Here is a 22,163-nt window from a genome sequence, read left to right as displayed (position 1 = left end):
CTGACGATGAAAGGATTTCAGGAGGATTACAAGTATGAGATTTTTCTTTTCTTTTCTTTTTTTTCGTTTTTTGGAGAGGTCACTTGGTAAGCACCAGTTGACATTTAAAATGTTGTCTTATTGTGACCACCATCAGAGAGCTGGCTGCTTTTGTGGCATTCGAACAGAGCTCTGGTTTAGAGCACAGTCGCAAAACTGCTTATTTTATTGATATTACTACTCTTATCAGTTCATTTTCATTACTAAATGATTGCTTTTTTGAAAATATGTTACTGTAGGAATATATTTAGTAACAGGATTAGAATAGTTTTTTTTTTTTAAATATGAATGAATGTTTCAAAAGGAGCAACAGTAAAGTTTACACCAGCAAAGTCACCCTGTAATCTGAATAACATTTCACTGGAAACAAATTGAAACTGTGTATAATATAAATTACATTCCTGCAATCACAATACTGAGTGAAGTTCAAAAAGAATGACGACCGCAGTCATGAGTCAGTGTCAGTCCCTCCCCCTGTCCTCTGTCTCCCGTCCTCTGCTAATGTGAATCACTGCCTGCAGGTCCCTGGTAAAGGGAGGAGGGTCTGCTTTGTCTCAGCCAGCAGTGAAGTTTACAAGAATGTGCCAAATGTTTAGATTGGTAGCAGACTGAGCTGAACAGGCAGAGTCCTTTTCCATACACATGCCCTGGCTACCTGCGTGAAGGTGTGTCTCTAACTGATGATGCGCTTGTCTTGGCATTTAAAGGCAGTGCCCTCTTTATTACTCTTTACTAGTGCACCATGCAGTAGATTGATGGATTTTCAGGCTGTTCAGCAGCACCGCTTACCATTCTCTTTTATCCTTGCTTGCTTTGAGACGCAGCTAAAGTATTTGCTATGTCTGGCAACAGCAGCAGAGGCTGTTTAAACATGCCACTGAATCATCCCTTAATGATGACAAAGCTGACATCAACGCAACACACTTGGAGGCGATTGGGTGCACTTAGACCCGACTCCAGAGATGGCCCGTCTGGGGTGCAACTGGGCACAACTCACATTTAAATTGGTGTGTGTACAGACAGCTTTCGATGATTTAGCTTGTGTGTAACAATCCACAATTAGCAGGTTAATGAGTTTTGATACCCATCCCTAGATATGAGTGTCATTTTCAGTTGATTCCAGCCTTCAATGACATCTGAAATTAAAAAAAAAATTGGTGAACTATGTCTAGAAATAATAAATGAACAGTATAATAATAAGTTACACACAGGACTCAAACCCCAGTCTCCTGTGTGAAAGTCCTGTGCTTGACCGTTGCATCCACCACGACCTGCTCTCTACGTGGATGTTGTAGCAATGACGGTCCTGGAGCAACATTAATTATGGTGTCGAAGGAACAACACCAACACAGTGATATCAGATAAAGCATGTATGCGCCCAGTGTAGTATGTGCACAGAAATAAAACCAAGGCAGTTTCTCTAAACCCTGCAATAAATCTTCCTGTCATGAAGGTTATAATCTGTTTATGTTTAAACTGTTTTAGAGACGATGACGTAACCGTGTGGGCATTTTAATAGCCCTTATCGCGGCGGTGCTGTTGAAATGTATTGCGTCACCAGAGCTTGGTGTCATATCGTTAAATGGTAAAATCATAGAAACTCTTTTTTTAGAATACTGTTTGAACATAATTTCTTTACCTCATTGCAGCAGAGGGACATTTTCACATCACTGTGCACATGTTAATTCAGTGAAAATCTATTACTTGCTAATTATTACAGAATCAGTGTCCAAAATCAAACCAATAAAGAAAAAGAATTTAAATCGGATCACCACATTGGAGAACAGAATTGTTGCCAGTGAGTCACAATTCTAGTGTCGTGTGGTGAAAAGTGCCTGTTTTCTCTCTCTGCTTTGTGTTCCTCATTCTCACGTAGCAGTCCTCATGGAGCCCCATACCTGTGTAAATGAGTGAAAAATGCACCTGTGACACCATATCATACTGCTCTCCGTGTGTGTGTGTGTGTCCTTTTCATCGATCAGCTTTGTACCAATGAGGCTGTCCCCCTGTAGTGTGTATTGAGGAGGAAGCGATAATGGGGAAAGACGGTGTTGGGAAGGCATGAATGAAGGCAGCACCATTTTCATGCCCTCTCACAGGGATGGCAGAGTGAAGGCAGCATCTGGAGCTGTTCTCCTGCTCAGTAATTGGTAGTCATTGGCAGGGTGTCTGTCTGTCACCTGCCAGCTGTGGAGCAAAGATGTTGTCCTCAAGTTAACAGGTCTGTGCAAAGCTAAAACACTATAACATACATGAGCATGAGCAGTGTTTGCATCTCTTATACTGCAGATTTTAGTAAGCCCTATCTCTACATGTAGTTTTACATTGTTGTTTATTTTGTTGTATTGCCAGTCACACTCTTTATGGCAATACTTTTCAGCATTTGGAAAATTCTTTACATTTTTTGATGTGGCACAAGTGCAGGCAGAGAATTTACATGAAGGCAACACAAACAAACATGGAGAACAGTGAATATGGCACAAAATGGGGTAGTTTAGGAGAACGACTCTGACCGGAGCTGACTGAAACTGAGGAGCTTGTTCTTTGCAAATGATGCCGCAGGCCACGTTAGGCTTATATTTATTTCTTGTTTGCTTCTACAATTCAAACCGTTCTAATGTTATTATATGTTTGGTTTTGATATTTTGGACCATTTTCACAAAATATCAATATCAGTTTATATTTATTTTGTTTACATCTATAGTTTTATATATACTTTTGTATTTCATACATTAATATGACGTTTTATATTTTGGTACGTACTTGTAGTTTGCACAAAGGTTTGAAATATAAGGAGAAAATAATCAAATATGAATAAGTAGTATTGTGGAATGTATCGTTAACTGGATATGAAATTACCAGCCCAAGTTGGAATAATATTACAAGAAATCAAGCAATATTGGTTAGTTAGTAATTGATTGAACACTGAACAGAAAACTTAATCATAAGGCTTGAATTATATATTCATATATTCTTGGTTTGGGTCTTTTCATTCTACTTTCACTTTGTGCTTGGTAACTTTTAATGGAAAGTAATCAGTGTTTGGGGGTTTATGTAGTCAAACAATTGCTTGAAAAAATTAACTAGTGGAAAAATAATCAATAGAAAATAATCATTAATGGCAGCTCAGTCTAAAATATTGATTTTCAGATCATGTGCTGCTCGCTGGCTGGAGCTGTATCTTGTGTTGAAGTGAAGGCAGGTTGTGCTTGTTTACCCAGCAGGTCTTTATAATGGACCACAGTAGAGTGATGGTCCATGACTGACTCAGCGCAAGAAACCATGCACATATTCATGAACTTGGCATCCCACTTAATGATGTTGAGGGGGGTCAGTTATGAGAAATTCAAGGGAAAAATAGACCATCATGCCCTCATTGGTATACATTAAGATGCATGCATGCATTTCAGTCAGACCCTATCATCCCTGATTGTACTGTGGGGGTAATGGATGTGAGAAACTTCAATCAAAAAGCACCATAAGAGTGTTGTTTTTTTTCATGAAGAGGGGACGATGAACTCTTTTTTTCCTTGAATCCATAGAAACAGACCTTCATTACCATCACTAAGTGAAAGACTGAATCCAGGAATATTATATACTCAATCCTTTGTGCCCCCTCCACTCCATTTCCATTCACTGTGCAGGCTTCATGAGTTACAAGGGCTTCAAGTGGAGCACAATATACAACGAGGCCCCAGAGCTGCAACTTATAAATGGCATTGAAAATGAGGTTTTCAACACATATTCATCAGTGACAAAGATTTACCCAATAGGAGTTGGTATTTTGGGATTTGTTTAATGTTTTTCAAATTTCATAACTTCAACACAAAGAATCAAAAATGTACATTTTTCAAAAGATCTTATTATAGAAAAAAAGCTCTGTGTATGTCCTGGGCGCAACGTTATGAATCCTGTTGTCTCCATAAGAGAGGAAGTGCCAAAAAAGTGGATGTGATGCAACTGCATGGGAACTGAACTATTGAGAGATAAGTGTTTTGATTAAGACGGCTGTGATGTGATAAAACTGGAGTCATGCTCTGTAGTTTATCATGACTTGCTCACATTTATCATTTGCAGTTCAAGTTGAAAAATTGCCTTTTACTGTACAAGGCGAGCCAGAAAAGAAGGGAGTACCAACACTTTACAGATAATCCACAGACCGTGGAAATGAATTGGATTCTCATCACAACAGTTTTTTTATTAGGATTTAATTTTTGTTACTTCTGCTTTTTATATCTTGTGAACGTACTCTGCGTAAAACTGATCTGCTGCTTTCATGTTTTTCACTTGCACTTTTCACTTGCTACTCTGCCTGTGAATCATTGTAATGAAACTCAGTGTTAAATCATCAGCAAGGCAGTAACGCTGCTCTTGAATGGACCTGTCACTTCCGGTGGCTTGTGTGGAAACTGTCAGCAGTCTAGTTATTTCCATTACTGTACGTCTGTCACTGGAAGATGACGCATGCTGCAGTTGGTGGAAGAATCACATTGTGTCACAGCCATCAGCAGCGTTGGCGTGACGACAGCACCATTGTTGTTCCCAGCTGCCTCAACTGTAGGTGTAGGTATCTGCTGGTACATTTCATTCTCCAGGAAGTACCCGGAAATGCATTTGTTTCCATGTTAATGGCACCGTATGCAGTCTCTCAATCAACATGATTACTGCAAAAACAGCATTTTACAGAAATGAGTCAGCGGTGTGGGAAGCAGGTTTTTTACCCATGTTAAAGTAGATAATAGAACCAGGACGCTAGGACCAACATTCTCAAACACTTTGTGCCTGAACGGTGGCTCTAGAAAGCTTGACTTCCTTCACTGAAGAAAGCAGATGTGTGCATGTTGAGAAAGGAATTCAAAGGCAAGCCAGAGTTGCACCAGAAAAACTTGTCAAAATGTCCATAGAAACTTTTCAAAACACTCCTCAAAGCTCCAAAGCTCCCCTGAAGGAAGCCTACAGATAATCCTGAACACGGATGGATCGGTGGTAGATGTGGATTATAGTGGTGGAGTTGTTTGAGACGTTCTTGTGTTTTTGTGTGGCTGTGGGTCACCTTTAGGTTCCTTTGTAACTTCTGTGAATTAGCAGGCTGCACATTTTTTCAGAGGCTCCTTTCAAGCCTGCAGGATGGGAGTTTTTGATACGTTTCAGTCGAGTATCCCTTCAGGCGTCCTCAGAGAAACTGGCTATGCTTATATGTGTAGCCCAGAATAAGGTGCAATGTAAGTTTATATAATTGTCCCAACAAAAACAGCATCATTTATCCAACTTCAGCTCATGCACCTCATCACACTCCTGTTTGAAAATAATAAATGTGCATAGTCTCTGATGTGTCAGCAGACATTTTTTGTGTAGTGAAGGCATCGGCTCATGACGATTATCTTTAATTGACCTGATTAATTAGCCAACGGATTAATGTGTCTAGCGTTATTTTCAATATTAAGCTGAGAGTGAGCGATTAATGAAGAATCCAGCTCGCTTTGCGTCACGTAAATCTCTCTAGGCAGCCGTCAAGCATTACATTTCCCATCTCACTTGGATAAGTAAGACAGCTTACCATGTCTACTCATCGCTTTCTCATCTTGACTCCGGCTCCCCACTCACCTCTGAACGCCCACCTATGCAGACAAGTGTCACCTAGCCAGCCTCTAATTAGCCCACCCTTCACAATATGACTGGCGTGTATGTGTGCGTGTGTGTATGTAAAGGGGCTTTTAAGTTTGTCCTTTTCTAAACCCTTTAGCTTGTCTATGTTCCTTTGGAGATATATTGATGTGCAAAGTGTCTTGTCTTAAGATTCCCATCAGACTCACCTCAGAAGAGCATCCAGTTGGGAATTGAAATTAGAAAATGAGCCTGACAGATGCTTGTTTTCATTCCAGGTGATATCGCTCATCAGGCGGGATCCGCTGAGTGAGCAGACAATGTTTGGTGTCTAATTTAGTTCTCCATAGGCAGAAAGGCAGGGCTTTTTAATGAATGGTGATGGAACAGCAACGATTAGAATGCATGGAATTAACTTCATATGGCTGGAGTGTAATCAGTCTTGTTTTTTTCCTCTTCGTCATCTTTGATTAAAGTGCAAGCCTCTCTGGTCTTTTGTTTTTCATATTCGCTGTTTCACACCATGAGCCAAACAACTCCTGTTTGCAAAGTGGAAGGAACTACTCAGACAAATGATACAGATGTACCCACTTATTCTCAATTTGAAGCCACCGTTCAGTACAGGTTCCTATTAGAAGCAGTATCCTGTCCTGCTTATGCCATATTAGCTGAAAAGAAGTGACTCATTTTATAGTGTTTAACTGTAAATATCAAGTTAAACCTGTTGATTTTCTTTATGGCAATTATGAGTCACAGTAAAGAGATAAGACAAGCAACTCAGTGCCGTCAGCCTCTGCTTCCACACTGACAGTCTGATTCAGACATCTATGCACTGTTCCAGTGTTAGAAGATTGTAGCTCTGCCTCTCTGCATCAAACTCATTTCATTTATATTAAACTGACACATTTATTCAGCGCATAGCTTGCCACATTAATTTTATAACAACTCAAAGCCTGGCAGTGGCCCCTAATGGTTCATTACAACCAACAGTATGAATGTGTTGGGCAGCATAAGCAGCATACTGACAATAGTGTCTCTATTAGAGCTTCACCAGGATTGCAGCTAAACATTTAAAGCTTGTCCTGAGGATGGCGCTACAGTAAAGTTCCTAGTGTAAATAAACACAGGGAAAAGTCCCCGTGGATGTGCTCAGTGAATGTCATGTGAACGGGTGGAACTTTTGGCCTGATGGGGGAAAGGTCACCACAAATATTCTAAATCATCCTGCAGAGACAATGAACATGCAACAGCTTTACAAAGTGTCCCTGAGTCCATGTAGTAATCTCCTTTATCCGGTCATATGTTCACAAAGTGGTGAACCTCGCTCCATCCCTGCTTGTGAACGACTGAGCCTTCCCAGGATGCCCCTTTCATAACCAATCATGATACTCTCACCTGTTACCAATGAGCCTGTTTACCTGTGGAATGTTCCAAACAGGGCCCTGCAATTGGCTGGCGACCAGTTCAGGGTGTACCCCGCCTCTCGCCCATTGTAGCTGGGATAGGCTCCAGCCCCCCGCAACCCCAAAAGGGATAGGCGGTATAGATAATAGATGGATGGATGTTCCAAACAGGTGTTTTTGGAGCATTCCACATCTTTCCCAGCCTGTTGTTGCTCCTGTCCCAACTTGTTAGAAATGTGTTGCTGCATCAAATTCAGAATAAGCAGATATTTACAAAAATATTGTCTTTGTACTGTTTGTAAATGAGTGTATGTCAAAAATGGTTAGCAAACGATCACACGCTTTACAGAGTGCTCTAACTTTTGTGTAATCAGCGTTCATTGTCATCAAAGTATAGGAATCTGACATTCAGTGCCAACTTTCAATACTTAACCTTTTCTGTTGCCATTTATTAGCATTCTGACTGATTTGGTAACCTTTTTGATTTTATTGGTGTGTTTCACCAGGTGTGGCTGCTGCCGGTGCTGGAGGCGGTGAAGGTTTCTCCTCTCATAGAGAGGGTCAGCGACCACAAAGACTTCAAGAAGCTGCTCAGAACAAGAACCAACGTTCTGGTGCTCTACACCAAGACAGGTAAGTGGATATTTTTTGGATTGGGGGTTCATTTTAGCAGAAAATACACCTGGTTAAAGGGGATGATATCAGGGGTGCTATATTTTTACTGCATATGGTCTCATTGTTTCTGTCAAGGGAGGAAGCAGGAACAGTGGTTCTGCCAGACAATTATAATAATGGGTTATGAATAGGGCTTGTATTATCTCAGTGGCTCTCAAGCAGCTTGTCACTGTAGAAGGCATTGTTGGAACACTGGAAAACCAAATGTTATTTGGTTTCCATCTAATATCACTGATGTTTCATAGGTGCACAGTAGGTTTGCCAATATATACAACTTTACTATGACGAGGAAGGTATACTTTTAGTGTTGACGTCAATATGTACTTTTACAAGGAGTAGATGATTTGTAGTGACAAAACAAAACCTTTGCAACTGGACACTTGTGATTGTCTCTTCGTATATTACGTGTTGCTCCAACATCCTAGCTTAGAGAACAGATACAGTATCATATTATAGATGTAAGATGACATTTAAATGGCATTTCCTTCAATTGGCACACTCACATAGCCAGTGTAAGAGAACAGCCCTGCATTAGTGCAGTTTATTGTCTTCATTGGTATGTCACAAGTGTTGCTTTCATAATTGAAAATTCTGTAATTGCGGAACATTAAAACACCAAATTAATTCAGATTCCTTTGGTTACCCTCTTTAATAAGAAAATGCAATCACACAGCGGCACTTTGCCCAAATCTGATATAATTGATTAAAAAACCAGTTTGCCACAGTATCTCAAGAACATATTTAGAATGAATGTTTTGTGCAGCTTTAGCCTGCAGCCTGCTTTAAAGGGATCACTGTGGTGCTCAGTAATGAACTTGAAAATACTTATCTTATAGAATTAGAGAGTAGTCGTAAAATCGAAAACAAACCAGCTTGTGCAGTCAAAGAGAGTTATCAAGCAGCGTTTTCCTCCAACCATTAGGGAACCCCAAATGTACCCCAGTAGATTTTATTTCTGTTTTCATTAGCATATTTCTTAGGAGAGGAATACACACTGCAGGCTTGTGGAAGGAGCTGCATGATATTACTAATTTTTTCATTCAGAGGATCCTCCTACCGGCCAATAAGCAGCAGAGGACCCTCAGAGCCCCACAGCCACAGCTTTGTTTGTTTTATAATTCATTGCTCATATTCGCCTGTGTAAGGGCTTTGGATAAGGATTCCACACATTTAACAGGGGGTCTGATTGAGAAGGCACCAAAGGTTGCCCTGTATGCAGGTATTCAGCTGCGCCGGTTTAATGTGCTCTACACCAGTTATCTTAGTAAAGACAGTCTTGCACTGGTCCTTGCTCATCACCAGCCTCTGACGCACAGCTGTCAGTCACATCCCTGTTGAGTTTTGCTCTGGTCAGGGTCCATCAATGACCATGTTAGAAAATCTTCCAGCTGGTCGTCTGCTCTCCTCCTGCACCACGCATGCTGATAAACTGACACCGAATGCCAGATGTTTGTGTTAGCAACCCGGTGTGAGGTGGGACCCTGGGGAGTCATGGCAGTACCCCTAAATTTAAATATAGCCTTGGCCTGGAGCACTGAGGGAGTTTTTCTCTTTCTGCAGTGAATAAAACACATTTGGTTTCGGGGGAGTATAAAAATGATGGATTATGTTACACAACGACTAGAATATTACACTTCGTTTACTTTATTCACAGGATTCTATTTTACTTGCCATATCTGATGAAAATCAGTAATATTACTGTGTGTATTGTTGTAGCCGGTACAGTTTATTGCACACTAGTTCCTCCTCTTTCCTAACAGACAGCAAACTGCACAGCTCAGCCATATTTTCTGTCTGACACAGTAGATTGTGCAAGGCTCCAGTGGTCATGAACTCTGCAGGTCATCGTTAAATGAGCTCACACTTGATGTTCATCATGGCTCAGAATATGATAGTAAGCCACATGCAGCAGGTGCAAACTGTAGTTTGGCAGAACATACCTGCTGTGCTTCCTCTGTTTTGCAGGAAAGTTGGTCTGTTTCAGCAGTCTTTGTGTCACTGTATAATCCTCCCATCCCCTGCTTAGTCACACTATTGTAAGATGTTGAAAGCTAACGTAACTTAAACCCCCTCCCTGAACCCATCCAGTGAAAGGTATTAGAAAAGCCTCTTCCCTCGCCCCTCCATCCCAAACTCAGTGATCTCTTTCTCCAGCACTTGGTGCTTTAGTAAGACACTGAGCTCCGCTGTAACTCAATTCCTCTTCGCTGTGTTTGACATGACAGTGTCCTCTGTGTCTCGAGGCTCTGGGACGTTGTGAGCTATTGAAGGGTTTTGGTAACGAGACTGACTGTGGTTTATTCTCTGTGTCTCTAGCTACATCAGGGGACTCCCAACTCAAACTGCTATCAGATGTTGCTCAGACAGTAAAGGGCCAAGGGACTATTGCCTGGGTCAACTGTGGGTAAGTAATGGGAAGATTTTTAAAAAAACACATTGTAGGACTTCCTCTACCTCCATCACATCCATTGACTCCCCGTCTTTTTCGACATTACGGCCTCTTTTGTCCAACAGATTTTCTGACAGCAGTTGTAAAGGCAGAGCAATTTGCTCCTCCCAAGAATGTCTCCGCTGCCTTCCATCTGCACAATTTATGGCTTTTCCACTGAGGTGTAAAGGGCCTTGTTCCACTGGCTCTATTGTACAGGAACAATTTGACAGGAGTCCACTCACTTATGGGTGCAATTGAAGCTTTCGATCTAAAATGTTACATCTCTTTTATACCATTTCACTTTTCCCCTTTCTGGGTTTTCATTGTATGTTTTATCCTAAAATGGTAAACGAGTGATAGTGAAGGCACTTGCATAATGCTGTTTGCCGTCTCTCTAACATGATAATGTTGTATGAAGTGCTGCAATGATTCTCTATTGAAAATTGCATGTTTTGTGCCAATACAGTACCATTTGGGCACTAACACTGCTTTGTTGATACCTTGTTTTGAGAAATCTAATAACGTTTCCACAAAAAAACATCCTTCATTTAACACTGGAAACAAACCATCTGATTTGTAAATGTTGTGTAAACACAAGAAGCCACACCAGAACAAAGCATAAAACTGGCAACATTAGTGTTTACATCAGGAACTCGAAGATAAAAGACTAAGTAAGCAAGATTATGGATGTGATGGGTAGAAAGCAATTTGAAAATCTCTCATCGATATTGTGTTGTGATATGTTGTTCCTGAGTAATTCTGTGACTCTTTATGGACCAAACCATTAAGCAGTTAATCAATAATCAAAATATAAATCAAGAGACACCATTTGGTTGGTACCAAAATCACACACTGAGGTTCAGTATCTATTGTGCAATAGTCGAGTGATGGAAAATAATGGTCAAAAAAACACTCGCTGGCTCATAATTCTGCTGTTTTTCTGTTTTCTATTATTGTAAATTGAATATTTTGGGGGAGTTTGACTGTTGCTTTGACAAAACAAGAAGTCAACAGCAGAACAATACATATGTCATCTTTCACTTTGGAGCACATCTGTCTCCAGCCCACACTGTGGAAGTGTTTACATTAAGTTAATGCGAGATAGTCCAAAGACACTGGCAAGAACAGTTTCCTCAAAGCTCATGAACACTGTCTTCGCTCCCCAATGATCTGCTTTGGCTTGTTGTTCTTTCTGCCCTTCCCAGTGTTCAGTTCCACTTACTTTATTTCATTTTTTTTAATCACCTGTCAACCCATCAACCGTATGAACCGTCTCCTTCTCCAGAGAGGAAAGATTGTATCATAACAGGAAACTGTGAGGAAGCCAGTAACTCCCCTTTGACACACAGAGCTCATTGCAACATTCACAGTCTCTCAAGGTTATCCAGGATCGATCACCAGGTGGAGGTAAAGAAAGAGAAGCTTAACTCAAAACACTCTGAAGGAATTGCCAGAGCTGTTGGTGTTCACCTTTCTCTTCAAATGCTCTCCATGATACATGTCCTTTTTTACTGTTAACTTTTTGACTCTGTTCCCTTTTTTTGTCTGGGAGAGAATGGTTTCAGCACTGTCTCCCCTCTCCAGAAACTCCAGCATGCTAGAGTGTACTAACGCTAAGCCGAGATTTACACTGGGCCAGATTCTTGCCACGGGAGCTAGAACGAGCCGGGTTCGTCACTGCAGGACACATGGGTCCAGTGCCAGGCTCTGGAGCGAAGCATTGTGCTATTTGGCATATTTCTCCACCATCACAAATGGACTGGTTCCAAATCGAAGCTCCAGCTGCGAGCTCATGGTGGACAGAGGGGCAGAGAGAGTAGAGCGCACATCACAGCGTGAGAACGGTCAGGCCTGCCAAGGAAGAGGGCCACCAAGGCCAGAATGACACACTTTGAACAGATGACAGGGACCTGAGTGTTGGCCAACAGGGATCCGCCAGAGGGATGGATGATCTCATACAGGAAGGAGCACAGGACAGTCGTGCCCTGCTCCCATTCTTCAGGGAATTTAGAACAGACATAGAACATGGCAAGAAACATGGTCTTGTCTAGATGAATGGGAATAGTGGAGCATAAACAAGCACAGCACGGATTAGGATTTGTGTTTTGGTTTAGAGTAATAATTAAATGGCACGCAGGGCTTCATCCTCTTTGCATGATGAATCCATTATAAATCCTTTACTAAAGGGACTCTGTTGACTTTGGCCTAATGCAAAGGTTTGGCTGCAACTTTGTTTTATGTTAATGATTCTTCAGTGTTAAAGGTGCAGCTCACTCAACCACCTCGTTGCATCAGGTATTTTTTGAGGGCTACATCTAACCACACGATATGTCACAAAAGTAGAAGAAAATGCATGCACTCACTTCCCAGTCTTCAAGACATTTTTGTTAATAAATGGGTCACAAAGAGAGTACAAATGTTGTGGCTTTAAACATTGTTAAGTGTGCTGTAATTATGGTTTGGGTTTGGCCAACATTTCTGTTGGTTATGATTATCAAGTAATTGCTAAGATCTGGAAACAGAAGGACATCATTCCTCAGGGACAGGATGCAATCCCAATGAAACACTTATTCTACCACCATCATGCCAAATTCAGAATTTAACACCTAAAAGTCTCTTTAAGGTTTTTTTTAAATATATGGATCAGTTACTTTTCCAAATACTTCTTAGTTACCTTTTCAAAAATCCAGATGAACCACTCTTCACATCAGCATAAATTAGGTCCTCTGCACACCACATATTTAAAAAGGAAATATGTCACTTTTAAAGCTGCTTTTTTGGGGACTCCCATTATTTCCTTCTTCCAAAAAACAGTGAACACCAATAGCAAATGCCAGGAGTTCAGTTTTCATTGAAGCAAAATTCCGACTGGTGTGTTAACTGCATGCCAAATTCATCAGTACACAGGGCCTAAATTAACGTAAGATCGGTTTCTGACGAGCCATGTAGCATTTTAAAAGCTATTTTTGTGGAGTCTGGCGTAGCACTCACTCATTACATTACATTACTCACACATTACATCACTTATGGCAAACTTGAGAGAGAACAATAAAGAGAAAACAGCATCACTGGTCTGTTTCAGCCAAATACTCTCTGGTCTAAAAACAGAATTCGTCAGCATGTTAGTTTGTCATTCACTACCAAGCCCGTTTGTAACAGGTATAGCGACAATATCTTCACTTCACCCGTCTCTGCTCTGCTTTGTGTGTGTGGAAACACCAGATTGAAAGATATTAATGATCATGTAAAATTTCAGCAGCGGTGCTGATGCAGCTGCAGGAAGAATGTAGGGAAGACACTGGTGTCGGCACTGTCACCACGTCAAAAGTTTCCCAGGCAACATCACAGAAGTCGATTCATGTATCGGTGCAATAGTTGTCAGAACTCCCAACAAACACAAATCATTTTTCAATGAATACTATTTGTTATATTTTTTAGCATTCATTATGGCAGAATACCAGGCCAGTACAATTACAAAGAAAGCACTGGACAACAGGAGCATCTCCTTGAATTTACCTCATCAGGCAAAACATCCTAAATGGAGATCAAGAAAAAATGTACTTGTTCATTCAGTGAATCATACAGCATATGAACTTAATTAGTGACTAACATGTGATGCTGCATAAACCCAGTGAATACATGGCTATACTGAGGTGACCAACTCAGAAGTTGTACTTTTCATTTAAGAGATTTTTTTATTGGAACAAACATGGCCAATATGGGCCACTTCTTTTTCTTTTAGTTTTGTAAAGAAAAATGTGTTCACTGCATTTCTCTTCTTCTCTGAGCCTTGAGTCTTAATCTTAACAATTCATGGGCCGTAGTTCCGCTGGTATTTATGGTACTGTCGCGGTTCATGTCCTCACCGTGTGTTTGTTAGCACTTTATAACTTCTCATCAGCCGTGTGCCCCCACTCAGCCTCCACTCATACTGTCTTACTTCGCAGCCACAGACCTCGTACTCACTGCAGCATTGGAGCTGTGGCACTGACGCATACTGATGTTACCCAAGAGATGAATGCACAGCAGGTGTGCTCATCCGGTGGACGGGCCTCTGATGAAATGCCATTCATGACCTTTGTATGAACATTAGCTAGTGAGTCATTCTAACTTCTCTTGACTTCTGTTTGTTGTGTGATTGAAGAGTACTGCTGTTTCATTGGTTGATTCAAATGGCAGGCAGCCTTTTCTCTCTGAGTCAGTTTTACTGTATGAGTAAGAGGCTGAAAGCTTGTGGCCATTGTTCTGCTGGCCCATACCCAGGTGTGTGGCCTATTCACATTCCTCCAAAAGAGGGACGGTTAACAATACCTGGTTGTGTTTCATGCCAGCAGTGAGCATGTTCCTAACAACTAATTTTCCTGACAGTTAAGTCAACATTAAAAGTTTTCACTCGTCTCAAAGTGAGAAAACACTCAGAATTGAGCACAACTTGATCTATAAGGTCAAACCTTGTCTGAAAAAATGCTGTGTATCTTCTGAGAGCCATTTTAAACCTTTAACTCCATTCTTTAAATCACATCTTAAACCTCTCTGAAATGTGTGGCACTTTGCACTGTGTATCTGGGTTTTGGTGCCGGTCGTGGAAGATTTTTAAGTGTCACAGGCAAAGGGGATAATTCCCGTTAAATATTACATGCGTATCTGGGCCTTTTCCCCACGTTTTTGTGTATAAGTGACTAATGGGGAGAACAATTTTTGAAATTGGTCTAATGTTGAACAAGAGCGCAGCAGCTGACAGTCAACTAACTGCGCAAATCTCTAGTCAGCACCATAACTCAAAATTGCTTCTTCTGTTTGTCCTGCCCAGCTTTGGACTTCTATCCTGGATTTACTGACTTTTGTTGATGCTTGTGGACTGATACTGTCACCTTTACTCCTTTACTGCCTGGCGCCGACTCTAGGATAGCCTGATTTGTTCATGAAGCCTTGGTTCTGTACGAGCAAGTGACTGCTCCTTTGCTTGACTATCTTAGCTAGCGTTAGGTTTGTTGTTTGGCCTGGTTGCTATTGCTGTTGTTAGCCGGTCTCTGAAATAGCCAAACTTCATCATGGCTGTTTGTGGACTCTGCCAGCCAGGACACTCACGCTTACAAAATGATCTCAAAGACAAGGATGAGCTAATCCCGGGGTTTTCATACATTGCTACTGCCCAAGCCAGACATCTTACCGCACTGGGCTCCTCCTGCAGTGGCAACGAGGCGGCCACCTGTTCATAGAATGCTCAGCCTCTGTCGCACCTATGATGTCACTCTTCCCTGGTCTGGTTCTGCCAGCTCAGGACGGGAGCTGATTCTTTCAGTTCAGGCCCTGGCTTCGGGTGATGACACCTCGTTGGGGCTAAAGTCTTGCTCTGCTCCCTGCAGCTCAGAGCTGTGGGTCCAGATCAAGAGTGGCAGGGGTCATGCTAAATGCTCTCTCCCACTGTTCTCATCTGAACTTCTGCAGCTGAACAGTAAAGTCCAAGCAGGAGATTGGGGATGGACCATGCTCTCCAGTCAGGTGCCAGGTGGCCAACCTTGAACTGCCTGTTTTATTTGTCTGGTCTGTCTCTAATTGTGCTGTGTATTGTATTTTTACCTTATTTGCTTATCTTTTTGTGTGTGTGAAGCACTTTGTGTGTTGTCAAAACTGCTATATAAATAAGGCTTTACTTTCTTATTTACTTACCGTTGTATCAGTTCTACAGACCATTTGGGATGATTTTTTCATGCTCTGCAAATTCCAACTGTCAAATCCACCCCATCACACACCTGTTAAAAGCACTGAAATTAGCAGTTCAGTTAATGACATGCATGCATGTCAGTGAGCACCCCAAGCAGGGCTGTGTGAAGTTTGACATTGACATTGTGATGGTCCAACACACCTTTAAAGCTGCTGTTGTGTTGTTGGTGTTAGGACTCAGAAGTGTATTTGAGCTGAGGTGTTTTGCTCACGCACTGTAAGCTGTAATATGGAGGAAGAGTTTTAAAGAGTACTCGATCAGACTGTGTGTCGGTAGATGGTGATCACTATGCCAGGTGGCAATTTATGGTTACCTGTCAGGAAACAGAAATGATGAAAAATCACTTCCCATGACACTGTCCCAGAGTCCAAGGCCATGTAATTTACAGTTATATTACAAAGAAAAGCAGCAAATTTCACATTTGAGAGGCTGGAAACAGAAAATTATGGCATATTTCACAATAAATGTCCTTAGTCAAGTGACCATGATATTTTAGTTTGAATGAGGGTCCCTTGTCTACATTTCATGTTTGGGAGTTCCTTGCCTTTGTCACTTGTGGTAGTGTTTGAAGGAGCTGGAAGCAGCAGACTGGGTTTGAATCGGGTGACTGCACATCATCTTCTGAGACATGTCGAGGTCACATCTGCTCCTGGTGTGCCCCGACTGGTGCCATCTGCCTTCATGAGTCAGCAGAATATGGCACTAAGCACACAGTCATTACCTGAAATACTGCCTGTCAATACATGCACACGCAGACTTACCCTTTCTCATACAATTCAGATGTGCTCTGAACATATATTTGGCTTACTGTGGGCCTTGGAGCCATACCGCAATTGAATTTCACCTCTTTGACTTCGTTAACATCAGGCCTTTTCTCCCGCAAAGATTTCTCTCCGTCTTTCTTTCTCTAAATTGATGCAAATTTTCCTTGCTCTTTATTCCAGAGGAGGAAGTGTGCTTCTTCCTGCTTATAATGCCTGACTGTAGCAGGTCTGAATTATGTGTAGGTGGTTAGATGCATATTTTTTCCTTCCAAATATCGCCTTGTTTCAACTACAGAAATAAGCCTGTATGCATTTTATACATTTTATACATTGTACACAGTTTCCGTATGCTGACATGCTGTACAGTATAGGTCCTAATCAGCATTGCAGATGTTTGCGTGTGTAAGCATACCAGACCAACTTATGAATTGACAGGGAGCCTTGTTTCTACGCTCCGTGGCAGCTACAGCCGTGGCCAGAAGCATTATGTTTTGGGGTTGTCTGTCCGTCCATCTGTCCCATTTCTCATGAACTCAGGAAAGCCTTCAGGGAAGTTCTTCAAGTTTGGCACAAACACCCACTTGGACTCAGGGATGAACTGATTAGATTTTGGTGGTCAAAGGTCACTCTGACCACACAAAACACATTTTGACCATAACTCAAGAATTCATACACAAATGATGACAAAATTTCACTCTCAAATGTCTAATAGGACAAAATGAAGAAGTGTTGCCATTTTATATCCAAAAGGTCAAAGGTCAACTTCACTGTGGCTGTTCTGCAAAAACACTTCTCAGGTCATTATTCAACACCTTAACTCAGGAACAGAAGGGCAGTTGGTGACCATATTTCACATTTGGTCCGATACTGAAATGTTGACACTGATATTGTGTCCACCTTCAAACTTTTGGGTTGAAGATGTGTGTGGAGCATCCATGTTTTACAGTTTGTAGCTTCTTTGCAGCAGCATCCATCTTTGAATCATTGCAGTTCACCACAGGCTCGTTGGTTCTGCTGATGTTGAGCTTCAGGTGATTGCTGTTGCTCCATGTGATGAAGCTCTCTATCAGTCCTCTGAAAAAATAGTCTCTAAGTGAAGACAGCATGTTTTCCACTGGAATCATAAACGTCAAAATACTGATAACTTCCATTTCACCTAAAAATACTCCTAAAACTTAAAACATTATAGTCCCTCAATGTCTTCACTACATATATGAGTCTGGACAGACATGGATGTAAACTACAACGTGACACACAACCATGTCGTGATAATTTTAGTTCAACACTGTACACATGATTAGAGCCATCTGATGAAATGTTAATGCAGTTATGTCTTCATGCAGTGTCTTCTGTCCTCCATTCTTAATTCACTTCATTAAACCTTCACTAGAAAGACATTCTGACCAAAAACATGTTGACAACGCATATTCTTAAACAGCCATCTTTTAAACAATGATTAATGGTGACAGTATAGGGAATTCATGTAGTTACTGAACAGAAGGGAAAAGATGTGTATCATTATTTAAAGAAGAAAGAAAAATGATGAGCTACATGAAAAGATGCTGAGACAGATGATAAACTTTCGGCAGATATATATTCTCCTTGTAGGTCTGTCTCACCAATAGTTTCACCAGGGCGAGTTTAAATGAGCTTATTTGTCAGAAGGAACGGAAGGATTAAATGTGGGGAGAAATTCCAGTTTGCTGAACCATTTCAATCACTGATTGGTGATTACTAAGTCTGTGTCTCGTTCAAATTTGTCTGTTCACAGCATTTTGATGAAATGCAGAGCTATTTGAGCCATTTAAAGTGATGCTGACATTCAAGTGTTGTACCCTGCACAATGATTAACTTCTCAAATTTTGTACAGTTGACTCTTTGCTAAACTCTCCTTTGAACAGCAATGGACCAATCATAGCTTAATAACTGTAACTAGGCACTGACGGGCCTCTCAAGTCTGCGTTACTCAGAATTCTCATTTTATAATGTGTCACATGGAACCATCAGCCGGAGACGGACTTCTCAGCTGACTCACAGAGTTTAAGCATTAGCATTAGCTTACGTTAGCTACATACATGTAGAACATCTGCTTGTGGGAGTCATCATCCTAGCTGACAAAATCCATGTTCCTCAGTTAGAAGCGAGAAGCCTGCTTTTGTTTACTTCTGTATGAGGAATCAGACAGTGTTTCACAAAATCCTGCTAATTTCGATGCTAAATCTTCCATCATTGTCACAGTAAACTCCATATGAGCAGTGTGGGAAGGCCTAGCAATGGTAACTGAGCAGGACAGGCCTTTTTGATCAGATTACTCCAGATTTCGACCCTATTTTGTATTTTAATCGCTCTCTGTCTCTCTCTCACCCTCTCAGGGATTCAGAGGGCCGTAAGCTCTGTAAGAAAGTAAAGGTGGACCCGAGCTCCAAACGTGGAGGGACAGAGCTGTTGCATTACAAGTGAGTAACCAGAAACTCAGCTGGCTGTCAGGCACTTTTCCACACTTCAGTGCTCTCTGGAAAGTGATACCGTGTTCCCATCTTAAGAAGCATGTTGTTCACTGTTTACTCCCGGTGTTGTGAGCGCTGTGCCTGTTGTGTCTTGCAGAGATGGGACGTTCCACACAGAGTACAACAGGCCCGCTACCTCCAAGGTGAGTGTGCATCTGAAACTCGGCATCCTGCTTTCAGCTCAAGTGCAGCATTATGTGACTTTCCTGCGGAGCCCAGCGTGTCCTTATTCACTCTCGCTGTTTTTTGAAGATCACGGATATATAATTTATTAGACAACATATAATGTGATGAGTCATATCTTAAGTAATCGTGGTTGGTTTTCTATGGAAAATACCAATGTAGGTCATATTTAACAGGATATTCATATTTTTGTAATGCCAAATGATATGAAAACAGTGTTAAAGGTGGTGACCTGTAGTTGATGAACTTGCGTAGAATCATCACCTGAATCTGTAACTCTCTGTAGCTTTATGGAGCTTTACAGTGAGTTTCACTCAGTTTAGTATTTTAGCTGTCTGGGCCACAACTTCACTGTTTTGGCTCTCTATCACTCCCCTGCCCCCTGTGCTGTGTACCATCCCAAGATTTTCCATGGTCAGTCAGCCCTATACACAATATCCGGGGGTGCCACGGCTAGCTGGTGAAGAGAGTGGAGCATGTAGCAGCTAAAGAGGCACTTACTTCCCTATGGAGTTGGTAAAGACAGCAACCAGAGCTAAAAGAAAGGGAATATTGGACTTTGTCATGCAGTTTGGCATGCAGTCATTTAAGCCTGAGAAATCGATGGTCACCAACTAAAACTTTCTCCTCTTTCAAAAGACGCAAAATCTCTGGTCTTTGTCATTTGAAATGTTCTAAAATCAAACTGTGATTTAGATACAGAGTGAAAACGATAAACCGCTCAACCCTAATGAAGATTCTCTAAAATATGTTGGTTTCAGCTAATGAGAAACCCATTGTTAGGAAACCTGGCAGTTATTGCTGCTTTGTTTTTGATTTTATTATTCTGCTTGCTCATGTTTTGCTGACATTTCTTTCCCTGACAGATGGAAAGCCCTCTGAAACAATAAAACACCAAAAAGTTTCAATTTAAACCATTACCAAGTAATCCTGATAATAACATCGTTATCATTAAATATTCCGCTGGTGTCCATGCTGTCATTGTTATAGTGCTGCTGAATGAAATATTTCCTGCTGTTGCCTCCGCAGACATATGGTTCATTATATTTACAGGGAGCTTTACCAAGCCCATTACCAGACACTTAAAGGTATTGAAATAGCTTTTACACCTCTTGGATGCATGAACATGTTGGTCTATATGAGCTTCCACCTGGCACAGCCTGCAGCATTGCCGGCACTAAATTTAGGTGTGACTTCTACAACACTCAAGTAAATCATTACCAGTCACTGTTGTTTATGGGTAATGTGCAAGCGACAAGTTGTTGCATTTTGTAAGTGTTGCCTTTGTTCTGGCTCTCGCTAATTCATCATTCTTTTTCCTCCTTTCCGTTCAGTCCATGGTAGCGTTCTTAAAAGACCCCTCAGGACCCCCGCTGTGGGAGGAGAACCCTGAAGCGAAGGACGTTGTCCACATAGAGACAGAAAAAGTAAGTAGTGACCTAAACAACCTTTTGAGCTTTGAAGAAATTCTAAAGAAGCTTTCGCTGCAAACTTAATTGAACACATCCAGAACAGTGATGTTGACATACAGTGACTGTGATTACAAGAAGCATTTAATGTGATGCAGGGTCCCCCTCTCCTCTCCTGTCCTGTCCGGTCCTGTCGAGGGTTTGATCAGCTTTTGAAGCTGACATGCAGCATGTCCGCAGCCTGCAACACAAAATCCCACTCATAAAAGCAACATATTTGAACTCACCATCAAACGTTTCCAGACAGCTTCCATCCAGCCAGGTCAGGCAGCACTCTTATCAAAAAAACAGTCCAGCACATCCACCCACGGCCTGACAACCTAAGACACTGTAGATATATACAGCATTTTGAAAGGCCTTTGATTTAATGAACAGCAGTCCTGTCGGTCTTTCGCCTGCTCGTCCATTCATGCCTGGAGGCTTGTTGAAGGTGTCAACAAAAGATTTTGCTGAATGGGGTTTTTTGAGAAAGTAGCTGAGCTCATGAAGGTGATGACGGGGAAGAGAAACTGGTACAGGGCCTGATCTGCTGGGTTCCAAAGAAGAAAGTCCTTTTTGTCTTTCTTTGCTGATGCCATGACTCTGTGTGATATGCACAGTGTAACAAATTGCTGAAAAAGCAAAGATGGCAGTGTGCAGAGTTATTTTAAAGCTCTGTATGCTAAACAGAGAGACGCTTTGGGAAACCTACCCTGGAGCAAGCTGTCGGAGGAATCAAGGTGTTGTATGTGATCGCTGCCGTAAAGCTTTAATCATTATTAGTGATGTTTGTGTTGGACATTTACGCTTCCAGCTGTTTTATGCTATATACATATCTTTTGTTTGTGATTAATAGAGCTTCATCTTCTTGCCCCTTCTTTCTTCTTAAGGACTTCAGGAAGCTGCTGAAGAAAGAGGAGAGGCCTGTCCTCCTGATGTTCTATGCTCCCTGTGAGTCCTTTCATTATCACAGCGTTCAGTAGCTCACAGTCACTGGGACAAGAGGTGCTCTCATTGCTAGACTGCTGATATTATGATCGGAAGACAGTGTGCAGGGGGAGCTGACAGCAGCTATTATAGTTCAGGAAATGTGAAAAATGTACCTATAAAATGCCTCATTTGAAGAGAAAATACAATAAGGTGCAGTCATGATCAATACTGAGATGAGTTTTTCTACATTCATCATTTCTCATCTTGGAATAGACTTAGTATAATCAAGAATGCTGCTGAATCAGTCTTGATTACACAGATATATTTAATTAGCAAAAATATAAAACAGAAAAAAGCGCAAAACCTGACAACTTAGCAACTGGAAACAGGGAGTGTTTAGCCGGCATTTTTCCTCAATGAATGGCGTTAACAATTAATCAGTTAGCAAAATTGT

The 22,163-nt window shown here is 41.4% G+C and overlaps 1 protein-coding gene across 1 annotated transcript in view; it reads left to right on the top strand.

Annotated features, from left to right (window-relative positions):
* The window catches only part of pdia5 (protein disulfide isomerase family A, member 5), a 62,663-nt gene that overhangs the window by 5,767 nt on the left and 34,733 nt on the right, over positions 1 to 22,163 (top strand). The window contains exons 2-7 of the mRNA XM_070976426.1: positions 7,553 to 7,679; positions 10,038 to 10,125; positions 19,014 to 19,097; positions 19,246 to 19,291; positions 20,666 to 20,758; positions 21,670 to 21,730. Coding sequence (XP_070832527.1) covers positions 7,553 to 7,679; positions 10,038 to 10,125; positions 19,014 to 19,097; positions 19,246 to 19,291; positions 20,666 to 20,758; positions 21,670 to 21,730 — 499 coding nt within the window. The remainder of the gene's footprint in view (positions 1 to 7,552; positions 7,680 to 10,037; positions 10,126 to 19,013; positions 19,098 to 19,245; positions 19,292 to 20,665; positions 20,759 to 21,669; positions 21,731 to 22,163) is intronic.

This window comes from Chaetodon trifascialis, chromosome 12, assembly GCF_039877785.1.
Source record: "Chaetodon trifascialis isolate fChaTrf1 chromosome 12, fChaTrf1.hap1, whole genome shotgun sequence".
NCBI classification, from domain to species: Eukaryota; Metazoa; Chordata; class Actinopteri; order Chaetodontiformes; family Chaetodontidae; genus Chaetodon; species Chaetodon trifascialis.
The sequence above is the reverse complement of the archived record's forward strand: the minus strand, read 5'-3'. Positions and strand labels throughout refer to the sequence as shown.